This window comes from Drosophila erecta, unplaced genomic scaffold (assembly GCF_003286155.1).
Source record: "Drosophila erecta strain 14021-0224.00,06,07 unplaced genomic scaffold, DereRS2 tig00000021-arrow-pilon, whole genome shotgun sequence".
Taxonomy (NCBI): domain Eukaryota; kingdom Metazoa; phylum Arthropoda; class Insecta; order Diptera; family Drosophilidae; genus Drosophila; species Drosophila erecta.
In genome coordinates, this window is record NW_020825198.1 from 21,795,574 (window position 1) to 21,817,541 (window position 21,968).

At 43.1% G+C, this 21,968-nt stretch overlaps 3 protein-coding genes across 8 annotated transcripts; 1 reads left to right on the forward strand and 2 right to left on the reverse strand.

Annotated features, from left to right (window-relative positions):
- Positions 1 to 9: 9 nt before the first annotated feature.
- LOC6543686 (nucleolar protein dao-5) lies at positions 10 to 3,935 on the forward strand. 3 transcript variants are annotated; one of them, XM_015158675.2, is made up of 4 exons: positions 10 to 251; positions 466 to 1,941; positions 2,218 to 2,376; positions 3,150 to 3,935. In XM_015158675.2, exons 1-4 carry the CDS (start codon positions 153 to 155, stop codon positions 3,300 to 3,302), a joined length of 1,887 nt encoding a protein of 628 aa, XP_015014161.1. In that variant the 5' UTR covers positions 10 to 152; the 3' UTR covers positions 3,303 to 3,935. The 3 variants fall into 3 exon arrangements, with proteins under 3 accessions (XP_015014161.1, XP_001973698.1, XP_015014162.1); XM_001973662.3 differs by having other exon boundaries at positions 2,621 to 3,234; XM_015158676.2 differs by lacking the exon at positions 2,218 to 2,376 and having other exon boundaries at positions 2,621 to 3,234.
- A 455-nt stretch (positions 3,936 to 4,390) lies between these two features.
- On the reverse strand, positions 4,391 to 8,900 carry LOC6543687 (delta-1-pyrroline-5-carboxylate dehydrogenase, mitochondrial). 4 transcript variants are annotated; one of them, XM_015157444.2, is made up of 8 exons: positions 8,764 to 8,900; positions 7,139 to 7,304; positions 6,517 to 6,990; positions 5,995 to 6,166; positions 5,746 to 5,933; positions 5,467 to 5,689; positions 5,035 to 5,402; positions 4,391 to 4,981 (listed from the first exon to the last, which is right to left on the reverse strand). In XM_015157444.2, the coding sequence occupies exons 2-8, from the start codon at positions 7,201 to 7,203 to the stop codon at positions 4,747 to 4,749; spliced, it is 1,725 nt and encodes a 574-aa protein (XP_015012930.1). In that variant the 5' UTR covers positions 7,204 to 7,304; positions 8,764 to 8,900; the 3' UTR covers positions 4,391 to 4,746. The 4 variants fall into 4 exon arrangements, with proteins under 4 accessions (XP_015012930.1, XP_026833940.1, XP_026833941.1 ...); XM_026978139.1 differs by having other exon boundaries at positions 8,561 to 8,900; XM_026978140.1 differs by lacking the exon at positions 8,764 to 8,900 and adding an exon at positions 7,482 to 7,604.
- A 1,556-nt stretch (positions 8,901 to 10,456) lies between these two features.
- Positions 10,457 to 11,189, reverse strand: LOC6543688 (shematrin-like protein 1). Its single transcript, XM_001973664.3, has 2 exons — positions 10,707 to 11,189; positions 10,457 to 10,626 (listed from the first exon to the last, which is right to left on the reverse strand). Exons 1-2 carry the CDS (start codon positions 11,080 to 11,082, stop codon positions 10,556 to 10,558), a joined length of 447 nt encoding a protein of 148 aa, XP_001973700.2. The 5' UTR covers positions 11,083 to 11,189; the 3' UTR covers positions 10,457 to 10,555.
- Between the last annotated feature and the right edge of the window lie 10,779 nt (positions 11,190 to 21,968).

A 21,968-nucleotide genomic window follows, 5' to 3' on the forward strand; every position in this document is an offset into this window, starting at 1 on the left:
CAATAGAGGTGTGGCCAGACCGATAGCTGCCGGCGAGTGTTGCCATACCACTGATAACTAAAAAACACGTGTGTGTGCGCATTCTTTTTTGTGTGACAAGCGTGCGGCTAGAAATTAATTGCGGACGAAAAATATTGACGAATAGTTCAATCATGACAGACCTGCTAAAGTTAGCCGATGCAATCGTCCTAGAGTACTTGCAGTCCAAGGACAAGAACCTGGCCAAGGTTTTCCAGCAGAAGACGAAGGCGGTGAGTCTCAGTGCAAAGCGGCAAGTGCAATGTGTGCGGCTTAGATGCACCCAAAACATGTGCCATCTGCTTCCGCCTGGCACTGTTTAGAAACCAAGTCCCTGTGCTGTTCAAAGATGTCTCATTGAGCAGTCCAGCTGCCCCTTGCAGCAGCCTTCATTACCACGTGCTTCGTCCAGCTAACCAACAACAAATGCCTTTTTCCAAATTCCAGGCCAGCGTCGCCAAAAGCAGCCCAAAGTTGAGTGAAATCCTTCAGTTCTACCAGACCAAGAGCTCCACCAAGATCCCAGCAATCAAGGCAGCGGCCGGTGACTCCAGCGATGATAGCGACTCAGACTCAGAAGCCGAATCGGCGCCTAAGAAGCCAGCGGCTCCACTAACAAACGGCAAGGCCACAAAGAAAGCAGCCTCTTCCAGCAGCGAGGACAGTGATTCCGAAGAGGAGAAAAAACCAGCAGCAAAGTCCACGACGGCCAAGGCTGCTCCTGTTAAGAAGGCAGAATCCTCCAGCGAGGACAGTTCCTCGGAGGAAGAGGCGTCCAAGAAGACTGCTCCAGTGAAGCCATCTCCGACCAAGGCGACTCCCGCCAAGAAGGTCGAGTCCAGCAGCGAGGATAGCAGTTCCGAGGAAGAACAGGCAAAGCCCGCCGTCAAGGCCACACCGGCTAAAACTGCTCCCGCCAAAAAGCCTGCCTCCAGCAGCGAAGACAGCAGCTCCGAGGAGGAAGCAAAGCCAGCTGCTAAGCCAGCTGCCAAGGCTACACCGGCCAAGAAAGCAGCATCGTCCAGCGAAGATAGCGACTCCGATGAAGAGCCAGCCGCTAAGAAGCCAGCAGTCCAGCCTGCCGCGAAGCCAGCTGCTTCTAGCAGCGAAGACAGCAGCTCAGAGGAGGAGGCCAAGCCCGCAGCTAAATCTGCCAAGGCGGCTCCTGCTAAGAAGGCGGCTTCCTCTAGTGATGATAGTTCCTCTGAAGACGAGGCACCTAAAAAGCCAGCAACTGTAGCAAAGCCCACTCCGACTAAGGCTGCTCCCACCAAAAAGGCTGACAGCTCCAGTGACGATAGTTCTTCAGAAGACGAGGCTCCCAAGAAAGCAGCTCCAGGAAAGGCTACGCCAGCTAAGGCAGCTCCTGGAAAGAAGGCAGCTTCCTCCAGCGATGACAGTTCCTCGGAAGACGAGGCGCCAAAGAAGGCTGCTGCGCCACCAAAGGTGACACCGGCCAAAAAGGCCAAGTCTTCCAGCGAAGACAGCGACTCTGATGAGAAGGAAGCTCCCAAGAAACCTGCTGCGAAGACAGTTGCAAAGGCTGCTCCTTCCAAGAAAGCAGATTCCGAGGACTCTTCGGACGATAGCGATAGCTCAGAAGATGAAAAGCCAGCAAAGGCTGCTGCTCCCAAGGCTCCGGCCAAGCCCGCAAAGGCTGCCTCCTCCAGCAGTGAGGATTCCAGCGACGATGAGACGCCGGCAGTGAAGCCAGCTGTCAAGAAGACTGCTGTTCCTGCTAAGAAGGGTGACAGCAGCAGCGACGACAGTGACTCTGGCGAAGAATCCGGCGAGGTCAAGCCCAACTCGGTGACCAATGGCAATGCGAAGCCCGCTCAGAAGCGCAAGTTTAGTGGTGGCGACCAGGACGAGGCCACTCCCAACAAGAAGTACAACAACTTCGTTAAATCGGGAGAGCAACAGGTAAGCCGGTGTACCTTATTACATCTAGAAATATCCGCAGTCCGCTACAGACTTTATTCGTTCAGACTCAAAATCTGAATGTTGACTTTACAAATTCCCAGAGTTAAAAACTTGACCAATGACCAATGGCTTAAAAGTAATTTTTAAAAGCATTAATGATTACTGTTCCCTGTGTCCTTTTGGAATACTGTATCCGAATTTCAAAAAGCGAATAATGTTTATATATTGTCCGAATCCTGTGCAGACAGTTTCACATAACTTCATTGCCATTCGCAGAAGAACGATTTCACGTCCACGCCTAACAACTCCTTCAGCCGAAACAATAATATGAACAATAGCGGAGGGGGAAGTGGGCGACGGTCACCCTTCCGGAGGGTACGCACCGAGGATGTGCTGGTGGACTCCCGAGTCCAGGACATGTCCTTCGAGGCGAAGGTAAGTGCCGCAATGGATTTGAGTAACGTGGGTGTGTGTGTTGAGGTTGATGGCTATTGAGGAATAGGAGAAGGGGGATCTATCTAAGAGGCTGAAAAGGGGCAGACACACAAATTAGCAAGATGCGCCGCGAATAAATCTCAAATCACTTGTGGCACTTTCCAAATCCCAATTTTGAACACATTTCTTAAATCAAATCGTTGCTAATTTGTGGTTTGCCCTTTTCGGCGTTTCTTCATTGCAGGACAACGGCTTCAAGAAGCACAACAATGGACGAGGCGGCCGAGGTGGCTCAGGCTTCTCCGGACGACCTGATCGCAGCACTTGGGAGACCAACAAGTTCAACGGCGAGGGTGGCGGCGATGGAGGCGGCTTCAAGAAGATAGGCGATCGCAAGAGCTTTGGAGGCTTCGACAACAACCAGCGCGGAGGACGTGGTGGTGGCGGTCGTGGAGGCGGCGGTGGCTTTGGTGGTCGGGGCGGTGGCGGTGGCGGCCGTGGAGGCGGTGGTGGCTTCGGAGGACGCGGTGGTGGTGGTGGCGGTCGCGGAGGCGGCGGTTTTGGTGGACGCGGGGGCCGTGGTGGAGGCGGACGTGGCGGCGGATTCGGTAACAAATCTTTTGACTCGTCGGCGCCAAAACCAAACAAGAAGATCACCTTCGATAATTAGAAATAGTTTAGATAGCGCCACCCACCCTACAAACAAACACATACCCCCACTAGATGCAAATATGTAATCGGGTTAACCTAATTTTATTTGTTCACCGCGACAGAAAAACGCTGCTGGATCTTGGGGCGAGCGAGCCAACAAGGACCTGAAGCATACGCGCGGCAAGTCCTTCAAACACGAGAAGACCAAGAAGAAGCGCGGCAGCTATCGAGGTGGCCAAATTGACGTAGGTGTCAATTCAATAAAATTTGACTAGATTTATATACACCCCGTAAAATAATCCTTATTCTAACGGATACAATTAGCCTGTAAGCAACAAAGTAACTATATAGAATAGTTTCTTAATAGTTCCGCCAACATGTAAATTCTTTCCCAAGTGTTGATTGACTTGGGGAAGTCTGTACTTCCGTTTTAAGGTGAATTAATCCAATGCAAACTGGCGGTCGACATACCCGGAACCCGGAACCAAGTTTACGCTTTTAGCCATTAACTCTTTTTAAATGGTTATTATAACTGTAGCGGATTAAACCCTTTCTTTTTCTGATCGGTCGGAATGAAACCGGAATGATTGTCGCGGACTTTTTATAAACCTTTTAATATTTAAAGCCTAATACATTATTATTGTATTAACTTTTATCTATTTTTCTCTAAAGTTTAAAAAGGTTTATAAGAAATCATGCTGAAAAACAAAAATATTTTCCAGTCACTTGGTTAAATGAAGGGTTGACTTCCTATTAGCAATTAAGTCATTTCCTGCTAATTTGTGGTGATAACCGGATTACCGCGATTCTGACATAAATATGTAAAAGATTATTTGTCACTTGGGACAATGTATTTAAATCAACTTAAGAAAAACGGAAAGAAATACATGTATTTTTAAATAACTGAATTGTTTGTGGTTTGATTACATATTTTAATTAAATGTGACAAAGAATAAGTTAAACTATTCTGACCGGATTGAAATTTAAATTCATTTGGATTTTCTACTTGCACCACACAGATTCTGAGCTCTAAGAGCTCTTTTGATTTCGAGGAAAAGAATGGCAACAATTGATTCAGATCGCATATTGAAAGGGGAACCCAAAAAAGATGTTTTAATTTTTCTCTCTATAGATTATTCTTTTAAAATGTAATATTTATTAATATGAATTTGATGCTTACGTTACAAGTAACTAGGTTTGACTTTATCTCTTCATGATCTTTCACATTAGTATTCAGAATGTATTGTCGTTTGATTTCACATACATAGGTGTGTACATAGACGCGCATTAAGTATTTTATAATTGAAAACGGTTTAACCAAATTCAAGCAATATCGATAAAGAATAAAACAGTGGGCGGGCCATTTAATTATAAATCATATAATTAAATAATCACATTGCGTATAAATCGTACGTTAAAGTAATGATATTACATAGTGTTCATTTAAAATATCCATGTCACGGTGTGTTCGTAGTTCGAAGGTATCAGCATATCAATTTACAAACTTTCGAGGCATTCTCATGGGTTGTTTTGAGATTCTTAGTGTGTGTATACGAAACGAAGCTATCTGAACTAGGCAGGGCTTGGGGTGGTGTTTAAAAATATTTCAACAAAATACATTTATATATATTTATATAGTTAGTAGTTATATGAGATTCCTGTCTGGTTTTCACTACTTTTGCTCATCCCATTCCCCTTGCGCTTCTTATTTTGTGCAGTTTACTCGCACATGTATGGATAGTTAACATCCCGCAGTGGTACAAAGGTCTCCTTGATGGATTGCGGAGAGGTCCAACGCAGAATATAATGGGGGCCTCCGGCCTTGTCATTGGTGCCGGACATCCGTCCGCCTCCGAATGGCTGCTGGCCTACCACAGATCCAGTTGACTTGTCGTTGATGTAGAAGTTTCCAGCGGCCATTTTGAACTCCTGCAGAGCGCACTTGACGAAATCCCTGGAAGCAAACGTTATGAAGTAAAGATAACCCTTTATATAGATGTTTCTTACTCGTCCTGCCCGAATACTGCTCCGGTTAAAGCAAACTTGGTAGAGGTGTGCACCAGTTTCATTGTCTCAAGGAGGTCCGACTCCTTGTATACATAAATTGACAGCACAGGACCGAAAATCTCCTCGGTCATGATGCGGTCCTTGGGATCCTTGCTGAGAACAATGGTCGGATTCACGAAGTAGCCCTTGCTGTCTGAGTAAGTGCCGCCGGCGAGAATCTCGAGGTTCGGGGAATTTTTGGCATGCTCAATGTAGCCCGTAATGCGTTTAAATGCTTTGTCATCAATCACAGCCGACGTGAAGCTGCTGAAGTCTTGAACGTCGCCGATCTTCAGCTTCTCTGCCTCTCGTAGCAGGCCCTCCTTGATCTGCGGGTGAGGGGTTAAACGGATCAGCGTTGCGAAAACATCGCATGATGCCTTTTGAACCTACCTGTGGCCACAGGGATTCCGGCACATACATGCGCGAGCAGGCTGAACACTTCTGGCCGCAGTACTCAAATGCTGAGCGTATCGTGGAGGTCACCACTGACTCCACATCGGCTGATGCATGTATAAAGTGGAAATTCTTGCCGCCACACTCACCAGTCAAGCGGGGAAAGTTGACGTAGTTGTCGATGTTGTTGCCCACCTGCTTCCACAAGCGGTTGAAGGTTCTGCGTCGGCGGAAATGGTATTGAACAGGAAAATCAATAGACCGACAATTACTTACGGCACGGAGCCGGTGAAATTGATGCCTGCCAGGTGGGGACTGGCCGTAATCGTGTCCCCAAACACGGGACCATCGGCGGGCACAAAGTTGACCACTCCATCGGGCACTCCAGCTTCGCGCATAATCTTGAAAATAATCCAGTTGGACAGCATGGCAGTGTCCGAGGGCTTCCACAGCACACCATTTCCCTGCGAAAATCAAAGGTGGTTAGTTGCTTTATTGGTATTTCCAGTCATTGGCTAGTCTTACCATCAGAGCTGGCGTGTAGGACAAGTTGCCACCGATGGCCGTAAAGTTAAAGGGGCTGACAGCGGCGATGAAACCATCAATGCCACGATAGCGCAAGGAATTCTTTGTGACCTTTATGTTCTCGCTGATGGGCTGGTACTTGGTGACCTCCTTCAGAAAATAGGCATTCATTCTGCGTAATAGAATTTGTATTTTAGTTCCAAAGGATAAATAAATTTAAATATAAATAAATTATAAGTTCGTATATACAGATTAGTTTAATTGTTTAATATTTATATTGATCAATTTATAAATAAATAAATTGATTCTTGTTTTGAAAAATTGGTATACAGGAAAACATTATTTTCTAAGAATTAAATAATCCATTAGCACAGAATCAGAAAGCAAATATTTCTAACCATGCAGATATGGAATATTTTGAATATTTGGTTTTTCTATTTGGAAAATCGTTTAAAAATGTGATTGGAACAGATTATGTACTTGTTCTCCATATATCTTGTAATGAATCATGACATCACTCACCGTATAAAGTCGATAAGCTCCGCTGCTGAATCGATTTCCGCTTGGATTGCCGTCTTGGACTGACCCAGCATGGTAGCGGCGTTGAGATCCTGCCGATACGTTGTTGCCATTAGGTCCGCTGCCTTCTCCCAGATCTTCAGGCGGTCTGCAATCGACACTCGATCCCACTTGGGCTGTGTTTCCACCGCCGTTTTGATGGCCTTCTCAATGAGCTTCTTGTCGGCGTAGTAGAAGCTGGCCAGCTTGTGTTGGTGGTCATGGGGCATGACCTGGTATCGAATCTCCGACGTCTTGTACTCCTTGCCGCCGATCACGATGGGGATGTCCTCGCAACTCGAGGCCGTGCCCTTCAGAGCCTGCTCCAGGGCCTTACGCTCCTTAGAGTCCTTGCGATATCCCAGGATCGGCTCATTTTCGATCGGGAAGTCCTTCAGTTTGAGATCCGGTATTACGGAACCCAGACAGCGAATGGAACTGAAATAATTGAAGTGCTAACAATGTAATAAGACCAACAAAAATTAAATGTGTGTATAAAATTATTATATGCATAATAGGTATCTTAACCTTTTGAGTGTCACTTTTAAATCAATAAATAAATAATATATTATAAACCTGGGCATACCTTTTCAGCACGCTCTGCTGCAGACTTGTGCATCTGGAGGAGGAACTTCGCAGCATTCGCAACATCTTGTTCGGTTTTAGGGGCCTGTCTCCTTTACTGCCGGATTATATAAGCGGTCTCTATATTCTTCGTCGTCGTCGGCTCGGTCCACCTAGAATTTTGCTATCTGAGCGATAGGCGAGACAAAAGTTTGATTAGTATGCACTTATCAGCAACCTTGGCAATTCACTGGGGGTCCGCGTCGAGTCGCGTGATTTTGATAAGCAGCCAAACGTGAAGCTCCCGACGACACACCCCCCAGATAAGACGCAAAACACTGCGACCCAAAAGTATGCGCACTAACATGCAATTCTAGAATATGCGCTCACTTGGCCAGTTGGTCAGCCGAGCAGATGACTGATTTATTTTCAGTTTATTTTATTATCGATATCCACGTTCCCTCGCACACACACACAGGCGCACTCAGAGCGCTTTTATGCACAATCACAAGGTAAAATTTGACGAGCATCAGCTGTTCTGTCTACAAAGCGCACAGTGGGATGAGTGCGTGCCAAAGCTGATACAATTTAATCAATCGAAAAGTAAGTTTGCTTATGCCGTTTTTTTTGTCAATTGCATCCACATAATGAGGGTTTTACTTTAAATTGTGTGAAAGAATAACAAGGGGAAATAAGAAAGAAAATATCCTTTGCCTGGAACACTGAACATATTATCTTTGAAACATTTTTAAATGGTATTGTTATGGAAATTAATACAATGCATAGGTAACCAATTGGTGCGGATTTCTTGGCACTGTGCGTTTAAAAAGTGAACGTTGGGCTCATCTTGCATCTCGATAAAAAATTAACTGTCTGCCCATAAAAGCGAGGTTGCAATCATGTAATTTCAGTTGCCGGCTGCTTGTCTCTTTCCACTGTGCGGTGGCTACGGAAATTTCCCATTGCCGAAACCAGAAAGACTGAGAAGGGGGCCGAAGGGGGTCTCAGCAGAAGTACATACGTATGTACGTAGTTCTTGCGTTTTTTAACTGGCACTGCCTTGATTTATGAAATTAAGCGGCACACATGAAGGGGAAGGGGTGCAAAAGTGGCGCAAAAGTAGAGAACCGAAAAACACCCCCCCGCAAGAGCAGCCTCTGTGAGAGGGAAAGAGATGGCCAATAGAGAGATAGAGAGAGAGATAGTGATAGAGAGGAAGTGGGGAGAAAGGTGGCGAATATGTGGAACAAGCTCTTTTAACGTAAGAATACTTCTGCTCTTTGTCTTCCTCTTTCCACTCACAGCTTGTCAAGTGCTTAATAATATATTACGATATATTAAAGACATTGATGTTTATTTGAAAGGAGGAGATTTATGGGAATGGAGAGGACGGGTGCACTGCAAAGTTGCCTTTTGAGGACGAATATAAAACAAATTTATTTACTGCTCAGCTGTAGATACACACGCACACACACAGGCGCAATAGAATGCAGTTGGTTGGCTTTGTTTTTTTTGCTTTTCTTATTGGCCTTAATTACGCAATGCAATTTTTTTGCCGCCTAATGGCCTCCGCCTTTTAACTCCCATTCATACAATTTGCACCACCAATTCGATTTTTCGGCGGTTTTCCACTGATTTCGGGCTTACTTTGTGTGAGTTTCAGGCGACGGCGGCGGAATTCGGCGAGAGCACGACGTGTGTGCCTTTGTTTTCTGTTTTGCGAGACTATTCGGTTCGAATTTGGAAGTGTTCACACAAATATAATCCACCGTTGGAAAGTGCAAATCTGGGCATACTGTCTTCGTCTGTGCCCGATGTGGCAGCCTCTTCTTTGACTTCACTAAATCTGGCATCACTCGACACTTGTTTACCGTTAACTTTCAGTATTCGATTCGATTCGAAAATTTAGTTTATATCTATCGTTGATGACGTGGCTACGAAAACTGATTTATTGTGAATTCTCGTTTATTTCGCACTCGCAGAAGTCTTGAAAATGTTTGTAAGGACGTAATTAATGTTAAGAAAATGAGTTAGAACCGATTTTGGACCGCAAAATTGGTTGCCCACGGCGCGGTGCAAGTGCAATTGCAATTTAAAAAGTTTCAATTACTCCACACACTTAGAGTAAAAGAGTATACTATATTCATTGAAAAGTATGTAACAGGCAGAAGGAAGCCTTTCCGACCATATAAAGTATATATGTATATTCTAGATCAGGATCAATAACCGAATCGAACTGGCCATGTCCGTCCGTCCGTCCGTATGAACGCCTCGATCCCAGGAACTACAAAAGCTAGAATATTGAGATTAAGCATGCAGCTTCCAGAGACATAGACGCAGCGCAAGTTTATTTCCAAGTATTGCCACGCCCACTCTATCGATCACAAACCGCCCAAAACTGTTAAGAACAACAAAATGAGTGGTAAGTTGTAGAACTATAAATAAAGTTAAATTTACATCTACTAATCTGGTAAATGTATTACATCATATTCGGCCTAAACTGTTGGTACGTCTCGGCGTTTGTCGGCCGATCCGACCAGGATTCGATCGCTATTCAGTGCCCTACTTGGTGGTCACGATGCAAGAAAAATTAGTCAAATTGACATATTCATTTTCCATATAAAAAACGTAAGCCGATCTTTTGAAAAGCCTCACAGTAAAAATTCTCCCAAGACACAAACCATTAAACGATAGTCTAAATTATCGATAATCAAACTGGTAAAGTTCCGTAGATCTTTAAGGTTTGTTAGAGCATAAGAATAATATTGATAATCAGTTATCAAGTGACTGTAATAAAGTGTAATGAACTACAAATAAATCCACCAAGTATTATAATTATAAAATTATATATTTTTTTTTAAAACACCTAAATGCATATTTTAGAGATCACAGCCTCCAGGGCACCTGTAATTACTCTTATAACGTGAGCTTAGAGATTTGGTCATATATGTACATATATTCGTTAAAGGTAAATACTTTTCTTTTTCTCAGAATCTAAACAGAAGCCATTCTATATTCTAAAATCTGCATCTTTCTGACCTTTTATGGTTCTTATAAAGTGGCTCCTTCAACTTGGCTATGGTCTGGATCATGCTTGTGCACTTATAGGGTCTGAAATGCTTCCTTCTGCCTTTTAATATTATTACAAATTACCACATTAGTTTTTCGAGCTATCATCAATTACTAATTATACAGTTTTCTAGTAGTTACATATTACTGGAAGTATAGAATTCTATGATTGTAATAAGAGTTTTAAGGTTCTCCCGTTTAGATCACTTTGTCACCGTGTTTTACCCCTTGAAAAAAGCATTGTAACCCAACAATTAATCTTGACTTAGCCATAGTACATAAATAATATATTTATTAGCACTAACACACTTATGGAGTAGGGTGACTTAACCGTTAACCGTACACTTAACTATCTCAGGTTGCGAGCCGCTTAGCCGTAGTATCCGCTTCCGCCCGCACTGGCTGTTGCGAATCCTCCACTGCTGCTGGCGTAGGCCACGTCTAGAGGAAGAAAGAGGTCCAGAACACTTGTAGATTACTTGGGTGCTACGGACTAAGGTGCGCTTAGCCGGAAAACTCACTCATGCCGTTGCCGCCATAGGGATATCCCCCATAGGGATACCCGTACTGGCCGTATCCGCCGTACATCGAGGAGTACGGGTTGTAGCCGGGGTACGAGTAGTACGGATATCCGCCGTAGCTGTAGGGGTATCCGTACATGCCGCTGCCGTAGATGTTTCCGTATCCCGCTCCTGCTGCCGCATTAGCCCCGCCGTAGTAGGGATATCCGTAATATTGGCTCGCGGAGGGCTGCAGGAGCATCGTGAGCAGGACCAAGCCGAACCAATAACATGAAGAGCTGCTCGACTGTTTCAGGGACATGTTTTTGCTGGCCGTGTTTGGCGTGTTTGGCGTGTGTAATCCTCGAACGTTAACTGAATGCAAAAACCCCGACATTAACTGGTTTTATAGAGTTTGCCGCCGAATGCTTGCGATTTTAAAGCATAAAACGCTTTTTTAATGGAGCTTAATCGGGCGCCCATCAGCGGCTGCTCGGTTTGCTCGTTCGTGCATGACCCAGCCGACGTATACGCAATATTTCGAAATCCCAATTTGAAGGCACTGCAAACGTATGTATTTAGTGCGAGTTAACAACAAAAGAACGAAGCAAAACAAAACTAGTTGGCCCTTATTGGCCTAGCGCCTCGATTACTCATCCCACAGCTCATCTGATAGCCGTTTTGCTATCAATTTAAATTAGTCAACCGCTTTTTTCGCCAGGGGTTCACATTCATTCTGCGTAAACACAGTCATTAACCTTAAAATTGGTTGATGGTCCGCCTAGTCATGTGCGATGCCAGTGGTGGTTTCCACTTCTTTGAGGTTCATTGCCGGCCTGGACCGTGGTCAATGCTCACTCACGCCCTCCGGATGAGGTCAACCGTAATAACTCCGATTCTAACAATTAGAACCGTATTGGTTTTCGGATTTTCCATTGCGATTAGCATGGTCGTTGGCCGAGAGTTCAGTGTGAGGGACATTTTGGCTACAGACTTTTGGCCTTGGTCATGCATCGACGGTAAAACTATTTCAATTTGGAAAGTGTTGCTTAAAAACTGCATATGTAGAAGTTGAACCATCTTGCGAAGAAAGGCGAAGGGAAAAACGGGGTCGTAATTAATTTGGTATCCGTGACTGTCTTACAATAGTCTCACCATTTTCTTGGTTGTATGTTATACAATTTGGTTATACAACACAATGGTCTATTTTGATATGTTACATGCGGTGTGTTAACTTTTATATTATTATAAACCTACAATTACTTACAAAAAGCTCGTGGGGAATTCCAAAGAATTGGTATACCCATAACACTTAAAGTAATGGGGTATACTATATTCGTTGAATAGTATGTAAGAGGTAGAAGGAAGTTTTTTTCCTGATGTCGGCCCCACTCCAACGCCCACAAAGCTGCCAAAACTGCCACGCCTACTGTTTTGCAAAATGTTTTGATTTTTATTAATTTTATTATTTGTTACCCCAATTTCCATCGGTATGCCAATAATCGTAGTGCAACACCCACTCTAATGCCCACAAAATGTGTTGATTTGTTTTTCATTTTATTTCTGATTTTACATTTCGTGTCACTTTCTATCGATATGCCAACAAGAAATGTGGAATTTTCTCGTTTGCACTCCCACTAGCTGAGTAACGGGTATCTGATAGACGATAAACTCGACTGTAGCATTCTCCCTTGTTTTCAATATACATACCTTGTACCTCCTGCGAATGTGCCCAAAAAGTATACAACATGCCATTCATAAATATTTAAGGCCTTTCCCGTGCTGAACTCTTACGCGTTCGTGTAGCTGTGTGTCATTACACTGCCCAACAATGCAAAATGTCACAATTGGAATTGTCCCGCCTTTGGGTTCTCATGCAGCTGACGTTTGCCTGCCGCCGCCCGCTCTCTCTGCCCGGGGTAGTTTCTGGCTCTCTCTCCGATTGTCGCACTACTCCAGGTGGCTCAGGTGTATTTGAGCCGCGTAGGTGTTGCATTCTCGATGCCCTCCAGTTGAGTGAGTTGCTCCGGCTAGGTGCCCATTACGCATGCTCAAGCCTGGATGTGCACGGATTTCGGGACACCCTGTATTAAGGTAGCCTCAGTTGTTTGAGCCGAGTGACTTGCCCTTTGACTTGGCATGGTGGTTTGTTTACGATTCAAAGGTATTTTATGCTGAGTCTAATATTTCTAAGATCCTTAAGGCATCGATTGTGCAAGAAACCTATCATGTTTTAATAAAAAATGGTTACTAATGGTTAACGTTCTAAAAAAGAATATGCATGTTTCAATAAAAAGCTCATATTTTGAAAATGATTAGATTAGACATTTGAAAATGACGCCGTGAAAGTTAAATACATCCTGGAGTTGAATTATGCGAAAGGGTACATTTTCCAGTCCCCAATTTAAGGACTTAATTTTCCCGACCCCAAACGAGCAATTTTTCTTATTAAAAAGTTTGTCTATACCGAGCTTAACTGCTCTCCCCACTATCCTCTGGAAAATTTGAAAGCTATCCCTTACAAAACTTCGGCAAACTTTTCATTCATTTAGCCTCATACTTTCGCATTACATTTGGGACAGTAAAATGCTAATTGTTTGTCCAAAACGAAAGGAACCTCCCTGTAGCCATCAATTTTTGAGTATTCTTACGTGTAATTAATTAAAATTTTGATGCAGCAGCAACTTTTGTTTGCTGTCGAAATTACAGCAGCAACAAAAAGCTAATTAAAACTTAAAATTATATAGGAGTGCAACTGGAGCCGTGACCCACAGAGATCGCCCACTCGAAAGTCGCACTCGCTGACAGGAGAAACTCACTCAAATCGCCGAATTGCAACTGAATTGTTACGCATACGCCGCGTGGGCCCGAGCGAGATGCCATCCTGCTGTGAGTGAAAGCCGGGCGAAAAAATAAAGAAAAAATCAATTAAAATGCACTCGAGTGCACCGCGCTTCTGTACTCATTTTTTGGGTTTAGCAAATTTGTAAGAAATTTCTGAACGAAAATAAGTGAGGCAGAGCATGCTTTCTCCGTTCCTCGCCATATCTCTGTCTCGCTCACTCCTTCCCTTTTGCTCTGCGTGTGTGTGTGCGTGTGTGTGTGTGTGTGTGTGTGTGTGTGAGGCGGGGGGATATTTCAATTCAGTTATTTGTGCAATTTCGCTCAGTCAAGTTGTGTGTTCCTTGTGCAGTGTGTGCGCCTGGCATCCATCAATCAGCCGACCAAGTTCGACGAAAGGAGATACCCAGAAATTACCAAAAAAATTACCCGGTTGACGACCGATAACAGCGGCTTAAGTGCATCATCCAAAAACAAAACGCCGCCAACTGCATTGAAAGTGCCCGAAGTGAGAAAGAGAGAGCGGATGTAAGGATATTGAGAGCGATTGAAAGAGATAGCGACCACGGGAAATAACAGTTTCGACAGCTAATAACAGTCGCTCTGTGCCTGTGTGTGTTTTGCCTCTGTGTTGGTGACTGTACTTTTTGGCGCCCAAAAGCGTTCTCGCCCAACAACAAACACTAAGAAAACAAACAAACTGAAAACATTCAAACTAATTAACAACATTTTACCACGGCGAAATTTAATGTAAACTTTGCGCCACCCAATTGACAGGTGAGTTCGGACTGCTGAACAACTATTCAAAAACGATGTATTTATAGTGCTATACTATTAAATTACGCGAAGTTCTTGATCCATGTTATGTTAAAGGGTATTTGATTGGAGTTCATTTTCATTGCCCAAAATTTTAATTATGCCACATTGATAGGATATCGATATCGATAGGCAGATAGGATTTCGAAACAATGTTAGTAGTCTACAATCCCTTTAATATTCTAACGATTAACAATTTGAATACGAAATGATGCACACTTAAATTTCAGAAACTAAAGAAACTTTTTGAACATTTGCTTTAAAATTAAAGTATCAATGCGAAACTAAGACATGTATATATTTAAATAATTTGGAGAGTAAATCCAATACAAATTTGAACAGCTCTGACTATTATTCTGCAATGGTGTAATGCACATTGTTCCTTTCGGGCAAGACAATGGCCCAGACACAAGGACACAGACAATACAAAGCGTAGGGATTCTCAGGATCGGGAACGCGGGTCTGGAGTGGGGGGAGTAGTACGGAGACTAATTAGAACTCCGCTAGACGTCATAATTGGGGCCGAAGGGGGTGTGGTCTGTGGTGGGGCTGGCCACGGTGGCGGATCTGAAAGGATCTGGAGCGGGAGCTGGCTACAAGTGCATTAAGTAGGCGAAGACTGTGAAAGGACCCGCTGCTTGGACGGAAAATTTTCACTTAAGAGCTAGGGACCAAAAATCTGGGCAACAGGGGAAAGGGGCGGGAGGAGAAGGCGAATGCTGAGCACAAAGCAACATGCCGCACATCTGCACAGAGCAAAAAAAAAGAATAGGGAGAGGAGTGCACCAGAGGAAAAGGGTGAAAGGAGAAAAGGGGGCATAACATAGAAGAGTGAAATACATATTTTTACCGTGCGCTGTAATGAAAGGCCTCGGGCATAAGTTTTAAATAAATATTTGTCCTTCTGTATGTGTGCATGTAATTCAACAAAAACAACTGAAAACACAAACAAAAATGTGCACGGAATGATAGAAGAAGCCGGGAAACTGAAGGCACTGGACTGAAAACACGGCATATCAAAATTGTGAGAGCCAAAAACAAGGCCCAATGCGAAAGTGTAAAAGTTGGTAATATTCTGGGCGGGAAAGAGATCAAGTGAATTCCCGAAGAGCTTGCTTATCTGCATAGTTCATTTTTAGTAATTCAAGATGAAAACGTATGTATACAAAAATTTGTTTTAATACAGATAGAAATACTTCAATAACTAAAAACAAAAAAATTCTTAGTATCAGTTAAAGAGGAAGCTGAAATGGTATTAAAAATATGTGGGCTTAGTAAAATTCGACAGCATACCTTTATGTATTTTTAAGATTACACCAAAGCTGGCTAGCTACATTCGCGTATTCACAATAAAACTGCAGGATGTACTACATTTTTCACCATATTTTTGTTGTGTTTGCTCGCTCTAACACGAAACAATTTAGGTCCACTCATTTGTAGGGTATAATTAGGGAGGGCGGCACATGATGAGGGCCTCCAGCAAGCATGTGGGGGAGAGGGAGGGGGAGGGGGTGTGTTGCAATGGGGCGCTATGATGTGGCCAAGTGGTCGGGGCAAGGTAAACATGCCGGGCACAATAGGGGTAAGAAAGCTGGCTGACGGACTGCGTCTCTCTCTCGCTGCTGACTTACCAGCAGGGGCGTATCTAGGGGGATTTTCAAGGGGGGGAACTATTAAGGTATAGTTAACATTTTTGTACGCAGTTGAAATTTATTAATAATATGTTAAGTTCAATTTTAATTTACATCTACGGGCTTGCTACCCATCCATACCAGTAATTCTCTCTGGGAAGCGGGCGAAGGAACTGAAAGTAGGTTGAGGTAGCCACTGTTTGGCGCCGCCATGTTTAGAAAGTGCACACAAAGCATAAGGCTAACAAAAAGGCTAAGAGAGAGTGGGAGGGGAATCGAGAATGAGCGAATTTCGCTGCTAGAAAGTTTAACAAAAGGTTTGCATAGCTTTCATGTAAAGCGTAAAATATAAACAATTATGAAGTTGGTAGACAGCGATCTTCTATTTATCATGATGCACAGAAAGGGGTTTATTGTTTGGCCGTAAGTTTCGCAAGAAACAAATACCTATGCTTAATGAATACTTGATACTTGCTCTAAATTATAAATTCAATGGCAAAACAATAAATCTATCAATGCACATTTGCAGCAATTTAGTATTTATGAGCACACTCGGATTTCATTGTGGATATAGAAATGATTTATAGCTCCATTATGAATGGAATTATTGTATTTATATTTTATACCAAATTGTTCAAGTTCTGTTTTATAGGTTTAGGCACCTTTTAATATAACTACTTGTACACAGGCGTTATACTGAGACTGGAACACTCAGTGATAGGCTTAGTATTATCAAATAAAAGTGCTGGTAGGGGATAAATAACTTTCAGTGCATTCTCTGCCCCCATATTCCCTATGCAGGACGCCGCCAAGCAGAGGCTACTTGAAAATTTGGACAAAGCAGAGGTGACCTGTTCCATGTCCCCACCTCCTTCCACCAACCGCCCTCTCCTCCCACCCAGCATCCTGTGCGGGCTGCAACGTTGTCAGACTTGAGCCGAGGCCTACAAAATATGACAAATTACAAAATAATTGTGCGCACAGTCAAAACGATGTCCTCGTTTGTTGCTGCTGGGCTGTGGCGGCCTTCCTTTCATTCTTTCCTTGCCTTAACCCCTGACCTGCCCCGTCGTCATCGTGAGCGTACCTTGCAATATTAATGAACTCTTTTACATCGTCTGTCATTTCCATAGCAGTGTAAACCGCAGTAGAACCCCGCGCCTCATCCCTCGCTTTCCTGGGCCGTGTCCCCCATGTCTGCCTCGTTCCAATACTCATTTGGCTCCTATTTGCATGGCTTTGGTTCCCGAACGGGCGGAGGAGGTCGTCCTTATAAAGCCTGTATTTACTTTGGGGCAGGCCTAGCGAAAAAATTGTACGTTTATGCGGCTTGAAGTTATGAATACGCATCAAACGAGATTCCTTAAATTAAACTTTTTGTTAAAATTGAAAATATTATTATTTCTTATCATTTAAGACAAACTTGGAAAACAAAAATAAAAAAGCTTAACTTTTTAAGACTTGTTTTTCGAAACTTTTTGAATTAAATACGACTTTGGTAAAATTACTTAATGGTATCTTAAAAAAAAGAGCGAATGCTATAGTCTATAAAGAGAAAAATGCTATAGTCGCGAACTTGACTATATAAAGAGAAATTTCATTAATTTCATTAATATCGTAAAAATAAAGAAATGAAAAACAAATTTTTAATTTTTTTAAAAGTGTGGTCGTGACAGTTTTGTGTGGTTTGTGGACGATAAAATGGCCAAAAGTTTTTTGCAAATCGATAATAAATTTTTTTAATTAATGAGTTTGCTTTTTTATCATATCATTTTTATAATATTATGCTTAAAGCTAGCTTAAATGCAGTTTACAGAGATTAGATTTTAAAGGCATCTTAACAACTGAAATTTTAAATTATATTTTATATTACAATTTATTGATTTAATATTTTAAAGCAAGGAAAAAGTGGTGCAAAAAACCAAAGACTAATAAAAAATGAAATATATACAACATTTATCAAGAGTGTGTGCAGCTTAGGGCGGTTTGTGGGTAGAGTGGGCGCGGCAAAATCATTTAACAAACTTGCGCTGCGTCTATGTCTCTGGAATCTGCAAGCCTAATCTCAATTTTCTGGCTTCGATAGTTCCTGAGATCTCGACGTTCATACGGACGGACATGGCCAGATCGACTGGCTATTGATCCTGATCAAGAATACATATACTTTATACACTCGAAAACGCTTCCTTCTATCGGTTACATGCTTTTCAATAAATCTAGTATACGCTTTTACTCTATGGGTAACGCTTCATAACGAATAAAGCTTCAGAATGATAATTCTATTAAAAATTCAATCGAATATCCCTTTTTTGTTCTACTCAACTTCACGACAGCGGTAGTCATGTTGAAGTCAATTCCATTATTTGTGATCGTGAAATCCTGCCACATAAACACGTATTTTTGCATGCTGTAATTGACTGTTGTGCAGGCAGCCCACCACTATTCACCAGCAACTGTCGCTCTAGGATTCCGAGCCCCGAGTCCCCGACTTGCAGCCCCCAAGTCCCTGGATCCGATCCAGCGCCACCCCTTTGGGGAGCATCCGGGGCGCTCCCAAATGAACGCGTTGGCAGTGTTTAAAGTTTGTTACTCGAAATGCATTTTATATGGCCCGTTAGCCGTTACAGTTGTGTTTGCATTGGCCCGCGGGTATTCATTAAAGTAGAGGGATCCGCACGTGGTAAGTGGGTGGTGCCCGCCCAGCTTTAAGCTTTAAGCTGACAATATTCCGGGACTCCCAGGCGAACGGACGGGCGGAAGGAGAGGAGTTCGCAGTGGCTGGGCACGGCAAGTTAGTTTGGCGTCGGAAAAAACTAAAAAGGAAATTAAAGGAAAATGTTGCGTCGCTACTCTGGTTTGAGTAATGGAAGTTCTGTTGGGTCGGTGCTTCGGAAAGGAACGGGGACAATGTGGGGCGACGAATGGATTTGGATAGACAGGCCAGACGCCTGGAGTTGGCTTATTACATGGGCCAACTGCTCTGCGTGTGAGTGCGCTGGCCAAAAACTTATTAGACAGTCGGAAATTGAATATTGTTCCTGCCAAATTGTTAAATGTTTGTCCTGGTCTCCTCTCTGTCATGTTGATGTTTCCTGTTTCGGCTTGATTCCATCTCCACCTCCCCCAGGCATACTTTGTCCTTCATGTGTGCGGTTTCATCTCTATCTACCCGCCACATCCGACTTTCAAATTGTTTTGTTATGCCCCGTATGGGGGCAAGTAATTAGAGCAATGTTCACATGTGCAGCCAAAGTTTCCGATGTTCTGTTGATAAAGTTCGTCCGGGGCCCTTGGCCAAAGTGCGAAAAGTGTTGGGATTAGCACACAGTGCAGGGAAGCATGATATGATGATATGGGGGAAAGCTGGATTAGGATGGATCTGGATGTGCTGCGAAAATTCTTCCTTGCTGATTTCCGAGCTTTCTAAGCACACAATTTTAATTAACTAGCTTGCTGCAGAGACTTAATGCAGGTGCTTGGCACTTAACGCAAAACCTTTAAGACAAACTACAAAATTGAGCATACCTTTGTAGTTTTGCTGTACTTGAATGCAGAGCAGAAACAAATTAAAATGTGTATTAAGCTTTGCGTGCTAAATATTAATAAATATCCACTATTTAACGCATTTAATCTTTCTTCCACTGACTCGAAAGCCTCTTAAAAAATCGTGTTAGCCTTTTCATTTGTAACCCTAGAACATGACAACTATTTGTTTAATGATCAATGGTGCATATTTAATACAGCTGAGATTGGTAATCGTGCATTTAATGACACACACATCACTTAAGTCACCTCATTGCACTGAATAGTTCAGATACTTAGCAATATGGTTTTGTAATACTTACATACGAGATGCACATGCTTATTTTTTATTACCCATATTATTTAGTAATCTCCTGAAATGTTGCTTGAATGCAGAAGTCAGTCCTTGTTGGCATGACGCATAAGACCTCTGCGAGGATAAATATAAACACTCCCAAAGCCGCAGTCGCTTCATTAGTTACATTGGAGCCCCTGATAAGCTCATTAGCGTAATGCAAGTAACAATGTTGTCATTTCGACACGGTTGCATGACGATCCCGAGGTGTCAGGGGGACACGTTGCGTATACGCAACGTGCGCACTGCAGGCAGCGACTCCAAGGAAGCGGCTGCTTAAATTGTAAGTAAACCATGGAAACCACAGTTTGCCCGAGAGCTCCCCGGAGCAGCCCGCCCACTCACCTGGAGCTTATTAAAGCCCTTCCGTTGCAGACGCTTTCAAAGCGATTTCCATCTTCCTGCCCCGCACCTCGCAGCTTTCTCCAGCTATCCAGCTATCCATCCATCTATCTATCTTCTCGTCTGTGTCTCTGTCTTAATGCCTCTTGAGTGCTTCGCTTGGCTGGGCTTAAACTCTTTGCTGGCATTTCAACGCTGCAGCAGTTTGCAATTTCACTCCCCGCCACCTCGAGCCTCGAGTTTCTATCTATGCCCCACCTCTTAACCCCCAACCAGCAGACAAAAATCTCCCAATTCCCTGCAACTTTGCCACTTTGCATTTGCTTCACCCACACACTCACAGAAAAACTCAAAATTGAACTTCAATCTTCCTCCTCGTGCAACAACAACAGCACAAAACACAAACGCATGTAAATTGGCCAATTTTGTGTAGCCGCCCCCCCCACAACCTCCACGGCATAGACACGCCTCCCGCCCCCTTTTGCCACCCGCTGGTACTTCTGCTTGGCATCCGGGCGGTTCACTGCCAGAAAAACAAATAATAATGTTTTCGTAAATAGCTTAATGGTTTTGGGAGAGCCTACGGTTATGTAATGCCTAACCTATTCTAGAACTAACAGAACTAGAACTAATTATCGTAAGTATTATTGTCAGTAAATTTACGATATAATAATCGATTATAATAATCATAGAATGTTTCAATTTGTTCATCAACAAATTTAACGAATTAAGTGCAGATTTTGTTCAGCGTAGTTGATATTTTCAGAAAACTTGGTCTTTTATGACGTAAAATGTATCTCAATGTATTATCCCGCTATTGTAAGATGTTATTAAAAATATATTTAGGAATTTATAAATAGTTCTTTACGCTTCAACAAATTTAACGGAAAGGAAACAAATGAATTGATTAATAAATCGTTAGTTTTGGAGAGGCCCCTTAAGGATATCAGAAAGAATTCTGGAAAATGCCTGCAAAATTTTGTATAAAATAAAACAGTCATAACCGATTCTCCTCTGTGCATATCAGTAGCAGCATCTGAAGCAGCGAAAAAATTGCATAAAATCCTTTTCTTTTCGGTTTCTCCTTTTGATTTGTTACTGGCGCACTTTGTTGTTTTCTCTTGGCCTCCGCCTCCGGTTCCTTCGACTGGTCCTTTCGGCCCCTTGGCATTTTATTTGTTATTTGCTTGACAGCCGCTGAGCCGAGCAGGAACTGCATTTGTTAAAAAAAATGCTGGAATATGAAAATTGGCAATTGGAAAGCTTTTGCGTTTTTTGGAAGTATTGTAATGAATGGGAATTGAAAAACTTTGGAAGCATTCCTGAGCTGGTATTCCTATTGCTGGTGCTGAGGAATTTTCTCGTCTATTAATTAGACCAATGTCGTGTTCTAAAGCACATGAATGTACCCAAAACGCAATTATCATTGCAGCATTAAAAGCCCTCAAGAAATTCCATTCAGCCAATAAAAATTAATAAATATTAACATATAAAAATCAAAGTCTCAAACAAATTCCCCAGGATCTGTCGCCCTATGGTAACAGGATTGCTCCTGCTATTACTCCTCCTGGCTTGGAGAAGTCCTATAACTACATGCACCAAAGGACAAGCCGGTTTCGATTTGCATTGCAATTAGGAATCCTGTCGCTCCTTGAGCCGTGTTGGCAACCTGAGCGGTAATGAAAAGTTGCGGTTTTCCTTCTCTGTTTTCGTTTCTAGCGCAGACCACAACCAATCTCCAGCGCGGAGATGTTCCGCCTGGTGGCGAGGTAAAAG